The sequence below is a fragment of the Lonchura striata genome, chromosome 3 (assembly GCF_046129695.1).
Source record: "Lonchura striata isolate bLonStr1 chromosome 3, bLonStr1.mat, whole genome shotgun sequence".
Classification (NCBI taxonomy): domain Eukaryota; kingdom Metazoa; phylum Chordata; class Aves; order Passeriformes; family Estrildidae; genus Lonchura; species Lonchura striata.
Window position 1 is genome coordinate 35,699,110 of NC_134605.1, and position 12,794 is coordinate 35,711,903.

The window sequence follows — 12,794 nt, forward strand, 5'->3', positions numbered from 1 at the left end:
ATCCTTACAATTAAATTGGGAGGGAGTGGAACAGCATGTCTATATGCAAGTGTAAGTTTTAATTAGATTATTCTTTGCTGAAAGGGTACACAGGCTGTGTTGTGCTTAGAAAGGGCCAGGGCTGCCAGACCAAATAGTAATGGGGATATATTTCTGAATCCTTGCCTGCAGCTAAAAGAGATTTTTTTTTTTCACCTAGATGTTGTCCAACTTTCACTCCCTTTGAAAACTCAGGCCTAAAAGCCTAATTAACCTTTTGTTCTACTTCGGTTTTGCAGTCAAAAGACTACATAGGGTTCATCAGCTAAGGAGTATTAGTGTGAATAATTACTAGATCATTTCTTTTTTCCTTTCAAGTGAGTGAACTAATGTAATCAAGCATTCTTCTCTCTAATGTGTAAGTAGGACCACAAAGAACCATCTGTGGGTATGTTAATTCAAGCAGTTTAGTGTAATAACTATCAAGAAATCTTTTCCCCCCATAGTAATTATCTTTTCAATTGGGTGATTTATTACATGTACACACATGGATGCCCTAAGGTTGTCATTAGAGCCAAAATACAGCTTATCAGTGTTGCAAGTTCTTTGTTAGAATCCATGTGCAATGCTAATTTCTGGTTCAGTAAATTTATACTTACTGTTTCCTTAGTCTGCTAATGGTTTTCTTGGAAAACTGAAATAGAATGGAAAAAACAGCTGGTGAAAAGGTTTGATTCATTTTTCAGGAAACTTAGCATATTGCCAACAGAACACTTTAGAAATCTTATCTTGAAGAACTGGAAAAATACCTGAATGCTTGTTGTTTTGCAATGGAGTAAAAAGTGCATGGAAGTTCTTGGAAAGTCCCTATATTCTTAAAATTAAATGTTTATGAGCTTGCAGGAACTAGTTACTTGTATGTTGGTAGATCAAATTCTAAAGTCAATGCTTGGGGGACTTGAAGCACTTTTCCCTTTGCTTCATCATGATTTAAGATAAATTTTGAAAGTGTATTCTTCCCTCCTACATTTGTCCCTGAAATTCAGTAATAAATTTGTTTTCTCTGCATGTTGCATATTTATTTTACTCCTTTTAAGTAATAAAAGAGCTTCATTAATAAGAAATGCTGTTTAATGTTACTCACTAAAACAACAATCATCTTTCAAAGAAGTTCTTTTGTAATGATCATAATAAGAAATAAATATATCTCCAGAAACTGGGCTGGGTTGCTGTTTGGACACTGATTATGTGTTTGAGAAGTGTGGCTCTGCAAACTTGCGTTCTAGTAAATTCCATGCAAAAGCACAAAACTAGTTGGACTGATTTCCTTTGCTGCTATTCTGCTAGCTCACAGAAATCAGTGGGTCATTTTTTAGAATAAGCAACTGGTTTTTCTGTGATTTTAAAAAACATTGCAATAGTCTATTTAGAAAGAAAGCCTTGTTTTTTGTTTCTTTTACCCCTCATTCTCACTAATAAAGTTATTATTGAAACAATCAACTATAATGGAGGCAGTAAAATCTGGACATTGTATTTTTCTTAGAGGATATTAATAGTGGTTAATGTAGCTATAGCAGAAACAGTTGGAAAGGTATTTTCTATGGTGTTAATAGGTAATTGATTATAATTGATTTTCATAAGGAGAATAAAATCTGATACCTGCATATTGAGTCGATTCGGAGGTCAGACAGATGGCACTTGCAGTGAAGCCTAGTATTTAACTTACCAGAAAGTATCAAATTTTCACAATTGACATAAATTAAATGTTGCAGTCTAAATTTACAGCATGATTTATTATGCATATTAAAGCACTTACAGCATGAAAACATTTATCAAGGCACATATTACTAAATAACATTTAATGACTGACCACTAGGTCATTTTTAATTAAGAAGTTGCCTAAATACTTTGGCAAATTCTACTTAGTATATAATTGATCTAGACGTCTTTCTTTGCTTAAATATAGCAGAGTGTTTTAAGGGTGTGTGGGTCTTATTGAAAGGCAAGTTGTTCTCTTTGCATCAGAATGGGACAAATATTTTCCATTTGGTTTTATTACTTAGTAATTTAAACAAAGTCAGTCAGTTTTTGATAAACATAGAGGTAGGATTTCAGAGCTAACTGTAGAAGTCCCCATTCAGAAATGTATCTTTCCACAGTGCTTAGGCCTGTAGTCAGCTATTGAGATTGCTTAAAACAGGTGTCCTCCAGCACCAGCCCCTTGGGACCAAGGGGGTGAAATGGGATGCAGTCTCTAGCCACAAGTTTATTCTGAATAGTTCAGTGATGTTACCAGGGCTGTGGTGGTCTGACTAGAAATCCTTACTTCTAGAAGTTCCTATTCTTGGTCCAAATTTTATAAGAACCTTCTTGATATCATGACTGTCTTAGCTGAAAGTGGTTGCATATTTAGTTTTTCATGCCTTGTTATGTGTTGTATTAAAAATGGTAAAATTATATGTTGTTTTCTTCTAATGCATGTAATGTGACTTTGAAAATTGGACTTAATTGTTTTTTGAGTCATATTCATTCATGTAATCAAAAATTACCTACCAAATTTGTAATACAGCAAACTCAATGATACAAGAGAGATCTATTGTTTCAGAAGAGGCATTATTTTTTTAACTTATACTAAATCACTTAAAATTTTCATAAACAAGTCTGAAGAATGTTAAATGCCTTTTTTAGTTACTTCAGCATAAAATAGTAATAAAATCAAACCTCAGTCCCATTTTGATAGTGGAACCTATCCTTTCCAAGCTGTCAGTTCTCCTGAAAAGAAATTTGACTGCATTATTTACATCAATAAAAGCAGTAGTCTCTTTCAAAAAACAAAGGCTATTTTTTTGTATTTACTTTGTTCAAAATTTTTGCAGTAACCCCTGACCTTCTTTAATTCACAGACTGCTTTTCTTGAGTAAAAATGTTTTCTTTAAAATTAATAGATAGATTTAAATAATGTAATATCAGAAGATTGCATAACAAAATAATAAACATGTACATTCAGTTGTAAATATAGTTAAGATTTCCAAGCAGCAGTGATTTTCATAAGCACAAATTCAATGTGCTAAGCCTGTAAATGAAAGAATTAATTTAATTTTATAGGAATGTTTCAAATTCCTGCATTCTGTGACCAAATATGGGCATTGCTCACCATCCAAAAAGGGTGGGCAGTGGCCTTGCTCCGTGTGTCCAAATGACTGACTAGTCTGGAGGCAGAGAAGACAGCTTTACACCACCTCAACATTTCTGCATTGGGCCAGCTGGGCCTGGGTGGTCTAAAAAGATGTTGTAATGGCTAACACAGCCAAAACACAGTGAACTTCTCTTCCTAAATTGTTTTACAGCTGGAAGCTGCCAAAGGGTAATGCTGCAGAGCTGATATTCCAACTATCAGCTTTTCTACTGTGCTCTGTAGCAGAGCAGCTCTCTGCTGATCAGCAATCCTTCTGCACCCCTTTGCTTGGCTGTAGCAGCCATCACCTTCAGGCTGTATTGGCCTGTTAATGTGTAGAACAGAAGCAGGCTGTAAGGCATTTCCGTATTTGCTTGGTATTTCAGTAAAAGGGGAAATTAAAAGAGGTTAATGTTGTAGTAAATAACTGCATGTTTTACAGTAACCAAGCAAACATATTCTTTAAACAGTAAGTGACAGGTACAGATCTCATTTTAAGCAGGCACAAGAATTTTTCCTAGGATTGGATGTTTACACTTAGCATGGTTTGTTATTCTTGGATAGAGGATACTCATGCTGTGTTAAATGTCATTAATCCTGGAATAAAGCTGAAATTATTCACTTCCTGGATGTGATTGAATTAGGTATAACATTGCTCAAGGAAATGTGAGAGAACTTGCTTGTAGGTTTCCAGTAAAGAACCAAAGTACTGCTGAGCAGTAGATAACGCAGTCACAAGCACTGTTTTAATCTATTTTAAAAGCCAGTGTAGAATTGGAGAATGCAAGCAGAATATTAGAAGTTAAGACCTTCTGCAGCATGTCCTCCCCTCCAGCACAGAGTTCTGTGCTTTGTCATTCAGTTGAGAAAGAGATTGTACTTTTCTGAACATAAATACCTTTACATTAGCAAGAGGGAGACCTTCCATTAGGTGTGAAAATGTTTGTCACTGAAATTTAAGTCCCTTAGGACAGAATTTGAAGTTTTGGTTGATGCATTTCATTTTCAGTCATCGTGTATGTAAGACAGTTGAACGAGTAAATCCATACTTGAGGAAATATGGGGGGAGATTTGAAAAATCACTGGGGATTTTGATCTTTAGGCAAGCAAGAGCTGTTTAGAGAAGAGTAACAGATAAGAGTCAGTTTTTTTTCAGAAGCTTCCTGCATTTTTTGTTTCTTCTGGAGTGTTCAGTCCTTCTCTAAATTGCAGTTATTAGAAGAAAATAGGTGATATTAACTGCTGTTGCCTGCACTTAGACTGGATGAAATTTAGTTTAGTAGTGTGATACTCAGCTCATGCAAATGTCTATGTGTGGTCATGAGTAAGAACATCTGATTGTGTTAAATATATGTGGACCAAGATTCTAGTAAAGTGCTTTGGGATACTTCTAATATGAAATCTTGACGATTGCCCTACACTGGACAAAAATCCAATTAAAATTTCCTTGTGAACATTCATAGAAAGCAAGAAATAAAAAACATGAGCAAAATAAATTTTCTTTTTGTTATCTGACTTACCAATTCATTTTCATCTTTTATCTTCTAATGATGGATGTAAAGTTCTTAGAAGATAAAAGATGAAAATGAATTGGTAAGTCAGATAACAAAAAGAAAACTTGGTTTTGCCTTAGTAAAGTTATATAATTAACATGATTTATAAGAAGTTCAATATTACTGTGTGCTTACTTGTTTAAATGAACACCATGTTATATTGTTCCCACCTTCCTGCTTTGCTTGGTTGGTTTTGATAGTTGTTTCTTGTAGTTGTTGGAGTTTTTTAATTCACAAAGATAGTACTGTGCTCATAGTTGTACTCTCCATATAAGCAGACAGGCGTGCAGTTAGAAAATGGCTGTTACAGCTTGCTTTTTTTCACCAGGAAATTCAGTGGCAGTGAGTCATTCACACACTGCATTTTCTGAGAGCAGGCTGACCTAACACCCAGAAGACCTATAGAAATATTTCTATAGAAATATGTGGGAAGGTATCAAATACCAACTGTTGTTGTTAAGAGAGCCTGTTTTAAATTCTCCTTAGTGGGACAGATTAGCAGAAGTTTAGTTAGTGTCTGGGTTATTTGAAGCTCAGAGCACGGTGGTGGCTCTGGAGAGCATGGTGGCTGACCTCACCATGTATCAAGCTATGCTTAGAAAAGGGTATAGGAGGAGCTGAGTCACAGCAGACTCATCTGGGCTGCAGCATCACTGTTAAGACCCTGGTTGTGACAAAGGCTCTGTGTATTTGGGTGAACTTGTGAGAGAAGAGTCACCAACAGGGCCACTGGAATGGCATTTGACTTCCACTGCCATCTCAACTGATTGTAAGGATGAGTCAGACTTCCATGGGGATGGACTACCAAATCCAGGGACACAGTGTGTCAAGGACCAGTTCCACATGTTTGACATGGATAATACTAAAGGGTAACAGCAAAGGGTTAGGCTGTCAGTCAACACAGAATTGGCAATGCTTCTTTCATGCCAGTGGGATTATTCCCATTTATTACCATTGAGAAAGAGTCAAGTCATTCATATTATCAAACACCAACTGTTAAAAAGTCAATTATTTATTTACCAGTTCTGTATAAATTATAAATGACAGCGCTTATTTTAAGACCTCATTATGGAGCCATGTGAGGTGTGTGGAATATTTCCTTGTTTGAATTCTCAGATTTTTGTATCACTGGTAGAGAGGCTTTTTACCAATGGATCTACATTGCTCTGCTTTCCTCAAAAACTTAGAGTCTATATTGAGTTGTTCTTCAGAAAGCTTTATTTGCATATGTGTGGTTTTATAGTACTGCTACCTGGCCCCTTAGTATTTCCTCTGTGTAGATGAAGGCACTTGATCAAATTACTCCTCAAGTATGCCACCAGTTTGTGCTTCTGCACAAAACATAATTCAGACATTTTTCTCTAGTTTTTACAATGGAGCAAATGAATTCTTATTCCTATTCTAATGTAAAATTTAAATATTTTTAATGTCCATATACAAGAAATAGAGGGCTAAAAAAAAAGTCTTCTAATCTTGAATCAGATTTCCTTTCAAGCTGCTTGAACATGTTGATTCCAATGCAATTTGCACAGCTGGGCAGGCTGGCAGGTGGTAGGAAACAGTTTGGATAGGTGGCCTTTTATCACAGCCTGAAGTGAAGCAGGTAGTAAATCTGTGAGGAATTTTTTTTTCTGCTCAAGTTGTTAAATAAACACTATTCTTATTTGTATATATGTTTCTTTTGAAAATCTGAGTTGTTTGGTTTGGGTTTTTTTATCAGCTTCTGGCTTGTTTCTGTGGAATCCCTAAATGAGCTTGTGTAATTCAGTATAGAGCATTAGCTCAGGTATTCTATGAGCTCATTGAGTAGACATGACCAGGAAAAGAGGCATTAAAGTACACTATAATTAAGTTATGCAGAGGAACTGGAACATGCACGATGAAGTTAACTTTAAAAAATTGGACAAATTTAGAAAAAATAATGTCTTTATCAGTAACTCTAGAAGAAATGTTAGTTGATATTTACATATGTATGAGCTGGTTCTTAAATGTAGCAGTGCCCACACTAAATAGCAATAGCAGAGCTCATGTGAGTGGGGAATTATGTTTTTAGTATACATACATACAAGAACAGTTTATCTGTAAAGAGATTGAATACGAAGGCAATAATGACAGCATGTATGAATGTTTCCTGCAGAATGGTTGAATCATTTGGAAAGAAGGATGACTGTGTATTCTGAATTATAGGAAAATCTCATGTATCCATAAACCAGCCACTCCAGGAAATAACGCTTTGAAGAATTCATACCTCTAATATTCAAATAATAAAGTCTGTCCATATATAGGTTTCTTAACATTCCTTTAAATGAAAATGGATGCAAATGAGTAAAGTAAAGAATGCATCATTAATAATTTTTAACATTGAAAATACACATGCACTTATGTTAAGCCATATAATTACTTATCTTGCTTAAAAACATACAGAACGGTGGATTTATTCTCCTAGATAGAAAGAAAAAGTTCATGCCATTTCATGCTGACATATATGTAAATAGCAATGTATTTTAATGATTAACAAACAAGAGACTTAGTCTTTTTACTGAAAATAAGAATTGTAAAATCTAAGTCAAATTGTCATTATTTAAAATAAGCTGTCTTCTTTGCTGATGTAAAACTTAAATGCTGTTTTCATTAGACAAAGCATTCTTGCTAATTAGAATTCCAGAAAAAGTCATCAAAAAATTGATACGTTATGTGTATCACTTGGCATTTGTCTTCCATTTTCCTGCAGTCATATACGTTAATTTTCCTGTAAAGAAAAACGTATACTGAGAATTTGGAAAGGGAGAAAGTTGTTTAAAAATGTCTGGGTATTACAATGTAGGAAGTAGAGAAATTATTTTCATTATGTGTATCAATTTCTCCTGTGTTTTTCCTCTTCCTCCAAAATCTGTATGTGGTTTCTGTTCATAAGTGTATGTGTAATTGTGTTGGGGACTTTCATTTTGAAATGAACCCAGATAATGACATTTTTGCTGTACTCAGAGTAAAGGATACTGTCTCTTTCTCTAGCTTATTTCTGGCATTAGAGAAAATGCTTTATCAAAGTAAGTAAAATCATTCTGTGGTTTAGCATTTGAAGACTGATCTGACAACCCAAATTGCCAACAGATAGAAAATTCAATAGAGGGTTCTTGAGTGTTCCAGTATTTTCTTTGTATTAGCTTCTAGATATTTCAGAGTCTTTTGTTCCACCAGGTCCTAGTTGAGCCTAATTTTAGAAAATTGAACATTAGTGGTAAATATGTCCTTTCCTCCCAACAACTTTACAGCAGCACCCTGTGTTTCTATTTAGGGATGTTTCAATAATGTCTTTAGTTTACTAACTTTTAAGATTTAAGTTTATTTCTTTAATGCTCACAAATTATAATGGTATTGAAATGGTGCTAATCTTCCTTCTGGTATCAGTAGGGACTGGGTAGATGCCTTCAATCATATTTTGTGATTTCAGGGTAAAAGAACCTAGTCTGATGAAGAAACTTCATAAAATTCAAGTGCATCTGAAAGTGTCTAGCTTTATAAATATTCTGTATTAATGCAATCCTTATATAAGATCCTCCTGTTCTTACATGGGATGTCATCCTGCTTAAACATTGGACAAGACAAAAAGTAGACTGCTGTACAAAAGTATTTCAGCTGCTTTTTCTGCTCTTTTCTCGTACCATTCTCCTCTTTAAATAGTCCACTCCCTCTGAGGTCAGAAAGCCATATAGTCTGGGAATTTCACTTGAAAATGCCGTTGAGGCAGAGCTGATCCTTTGTAATTCATGTGGTTTCCATCACATTTCATCCAAAGTTCTGGGATATAAATTATTACTGCTTGTCATATGCAGCTAAGTGCATAGAAGTGAAGTTTATCCAGGTGGTGTCAAGATACTATATTAGGTATAACACTGGAAGAGCTGAGGGATAAACTCAACACAGTATTTAGAAAAAAAATGTGCCTGATATGGCAACTGCCAGAGTCTGCTGTACTGTGCACTCTTGTATCATTGGACAGGTAGCCAAACTAATGGAGAAAAATGAAAAAAGAATCTTTCTATAGGTTTCCAAATGCAAACTTTGGCACATCTGTTACGTTTTGTATATTCAACCTCTTACACTAAGTGATGGTATTGAGTTAGGAAGCAACATACAATGAGGTCAAATATCATGAGGTTGGTATTATAAAAGCTAAAAGGAAAGATAATAAATATTATATATTTTAGGTAAATGATCACTAATACCTGATTTTCAAAGAACTAGCTGAAATTTCTAACTTCCACATGAAGTTTCTTTACCCAGCAAGGTAAGTCATTTTTCCTAGCCTTAAGGGTAGGGAAGAAAAGTCTGATGGAAAATAATAGATGTAAATATTTTAAGGTAGGTCTATTTCAATCTACTCTCTCAATTTTTGTGAAAGAAGAGATCACAATTTATGACACAGATAATTATAAATTACATTATTTTTTAATTTTCTTTTTTTTACTCTTTTGATGTTTGGATTATCAGTGGAAACTATGTTGTTGCTGTCCCCTGAAATAAAAACCTAGTTTGGCTGACTTAGTTACAGATGGTGTCCAGATGATTATTAGACAGTTCCTGTTGTAAGAGTAAGTGAACTACAAATGCAACCATGAGTGTGATATAGACCTGAGGCCCAGTGCTTGGGGAATGGGAGGATTATTCAGTCAGACCCTGAAAGCAACACTTGCACAGGCGGCCTAGTAGCAGCAAACGTTATTAAAGCAGTTCACAGAATCACTGAACATGCAGAGGTGGAAGGGACCCACAAGGGTCAGAGATTCCAACTCCTGGCCCTGCACAGCACCATTCCCAGGAATCACACCAGGTGCCCAAGGGTGTTGTCCAAACACTTCTTGAACTGTGTCAGGCTGGTGCTGTGACCAGTTTCCTGGGGAGCCGTTCCAGTAATAAACCCTGTAGGGTGAAAAACCTTTTCCTAATATCCAAACTAAACCTCCCCTGACACAAACTCAGGCCATGCCTTTGGGTGCTGTCACTGTCACCACAGGGCAGAGATCAGTGCCTGCCCCTCCCCTTCCCCCCATGAGGAAGCTGTAGCTGCAGGGAGGTCTCCCCTCAGTCTCCTCCAGGCTGAACAGATCAAGTGACCTCAGCTGCTCCTCATATGACTTCTCCTCAAGGTCCTCCACTATCCTCATGGTCCTCCTTGGGCTACAGATTATGTTCTTGCATTGCTTTTCTTTCAGTATAATGGACCATTGAGCACTCTAAAATATAAATACTAATAAAAAACTTTATTAAAGTGTGGCAAGCAGTGTTCTACGCTTTGTAAAATATATTAGATTGGGGAAAACTTGTCTCTTTGAATGTTCTTGTGAGCTGTGTTGAGCTGTGCAAGCAATCGTCTAGTCAGGAGAAGAAGGGTTGATAAGCCGCTCAAAGTGTATTTGTTTTTCTAATTCAGAGTACTTAAGAATGATGTATAAATATAATTATGTTTCTGTTATGTTCTCAGCAATGTTTTAAAAGGTTATAAATCACATGTTAGTATGGGGAAAAGTGTTGATTAGAGTGTTATTAACTTGTAACAGTTATCCTTCGTATATTTTTTTAAAAAAGAGAGAACTTCTAAAGAAAGAGAAATATTAGTACATGTTTCAGCATCTATTTTTTTTCAATTTTCCCACAGACATCAATGAGTGTCAGTTACAGGGAGTATGCCCTAATGGTGAGTGCTTGAATACCATGGGCAGCTACAGATGTACCTGCAAAATGGGATTTGTTCCAGATCCTACCCTCTCAAGATGCATATGTAAGTAATACTGCTAGTCAAAGTACCAAATTAGATAATTAGTTATCAGATGAAGATTTGACTGGCCCCAATTATTCTCATCTGCCACCTTTCTTTTTCTGTCCCCAACTCATATTCTCAGTTTATTCACTTTATTTACTTAGTCTCAATGCTCCTGCCTCTTTTCTGTTTCTTTGTCCTGGAAACCTTGATCTCCACTGGTGGCTGCCCAGGATCCTTTCTATCTTTTCCTGATTTTCTTGTCACCAAATCTTCAAGGCCATCTCCAGCTCCCACATACATTTTTCAGTAGCCACTTTTTTCTTCTACTCCTCTCTCTGCTAGTCTCAGCCAAAATAATCTTTGTATCCTGCTCTCCCCTTTTCCACCTCTGCAGCTTTGATCTGGGTTGTTTCCATTAATAAAGATATAGCCCAGGATGGCCTTTGGCACATTTTCCTTTTAATTAAGAAGATTTGAAAATTAAGAGATAATTAGGAGAAAGAAAAGATTGTGAATGACATGAATGCAAATATTTCCCTCTATTAGTTAGTTTTTATTTTGGTTGCAATCAATGACATCTGCAAGAAGAAAAGACAATGCAGAGAACAACTAAATTTTTCACTTTTTTTTTTTTTTGTGAAGAATATGTACAAGTGAAAAGTAGCTATAATACTAAGTTCTTTCTCTGAGCTATCTTTAAATTTATAAAATATAGTCTCAAGTCATAGGTGAGGTTTTTTTTCCTAGCTTAACTATCTTATGCTACTAGTTAATGTCACTCAATTGCTGACAGAGTTTCTCAGCAGTTTGAAAAACTTCCTTCTACTTTGCAGTTGAATACCAGAAGAAAGGAGTTGGTTGTTGGGTTTTGGTTTTGCTTTTACATGTCATGTTGAAAATCAGGTGTCTGCCTTTTTTGAGTTATGTGAACATGTTATGCAGAATTGTTAACTGTATGTTAATGTAGATGCATAAATTAGAAAGCTGGATGGACCTTAGCTTTCTGTTACCTCATACTAATCATAGCTTATGTCTCTTCCACATTAAAACTAAGCACAACAAAATGTAGATATGTACTCTTTTATGAAAAAAAATGTCATATATGATATTTAAAGCTTTTGCAGACTTACTGACTTAGCTTACTTATAGATGGACATTCCTTTGGCTTTACAACTTGACACAACTGTGTAGTAGTGCCGGTGGCTGATCTTCAGAAGCTGTGTGCAAGTGAGAGAGATGATTCTCACTCTTTAGTGTGACAGCATGGCAATTGCTGGTTTTGAATTTACTTTTTGTTGTTTTTTTTTTCTTTCAAATACTTCTTATCCTTAATCTAGAGTAAGCTGGAGTGTTTGATGCAGAAGAAGTATTTTTAATGTTGTGATTCTCATCTGAGATAGGTGTTTGAAATAAAACTTCTGCTGACAGAATATTGATCTGTTTAAGTGGTGTTGGAAGTCTAGTGGTGTTTCTCTGTTTTGCTTTTCATGTGAACAGTACCATCCTCTCTTCCACTTTAATTGCAGCTGATAACCCTATAGTTGCTGAAGAGAAAGGACCCTGCTACCGGTTTGTTAGTGCAGGAAAGCAGTGCATGCATCCTCTTTCTGTGCAGCTCAGCAAGCAGCTTTGCTGTTGCAGTGTTGGCAAAGCCTGGGGCCCACACTGTGAGAAGTGTCCATTGCCAGGAACAGGTAAGAACTTCCCGCTAAAAATACAAGCTCTTGGCCCCTGCCCCCTAGTTTGTTACGTGTGCTTATAGAAAAACCAAAACAACCACCAGAGTATATACTTCAGATAGAGGAAAAGTAACCCAAAATGTAGTTAATATTCTTCCATGCTTAAATGCTCTGGTGAAACAATGGCAGCTTTTGAGAATTCAGTTACAGAGCAACATGGGATGTAGTTTGTATTACAGTGAGCAGGATATGCACGGTAACATCTCGGCTTTCTCACCTTCCTTCATATCTTTATCATCCATTTTGAGGAATATGCTATTCCTTACTTACTTACATAAAGCTCTCTTGTGTTATGAATGTTCCCTTGGAGTTCTGCTGTTATTTAAATATATAAGGAGTTAAAAAATATCAATCTATTTGGTCACCACTCTCACTTTGGCTGGTTATTGATTAAGATACCACATATTATAGATACCAATTGCTAGTTTTCAAATACTTTTTACTCCCTAATGTTGCTTAAAACTTAAATGCCCATGGAGTCTGTAATGAAAATCAATTTAATATTATCTTTTTTCCCAAATGTATGGTCAAAATAATCTGTTTTAGAAGCATCATTGCTTGTTTTAATATACATGATGTCCAGTCTC

At 35.7% G+C, this 12,794-nt stretch overlaps 1 protein-coding gene across 3 annotated transcripts in view; it reads left to right on the forward strand.

Annotated features, from left to right (window-relative positions):
• Window positions 1-12,794, forward strand: part of LTBP1 (latent transforming growth factor beta binding protein 1) — a 188,567-nt gene that overhangs the window by 110,696 nt on the left and 65,077 nt on the right. For all 3 annotated transcript variants that reach the window (XM_031504314.2, XM_077782059.1, XM_077782060.1), the window contains 2 exons: window positions 10,364-10,486; window positions 11,995-12,162. In XM_031504314.2, the coding sequence (XP_031360174.2) occupies window positions 10,364-10,486; window positions 11,995-12,162 (291 nt within the window). The remainder of the gene's footprint in view (window positions 1-10,363; window positions 10,487-11,994; window positions 12,163-12,794) is intronic.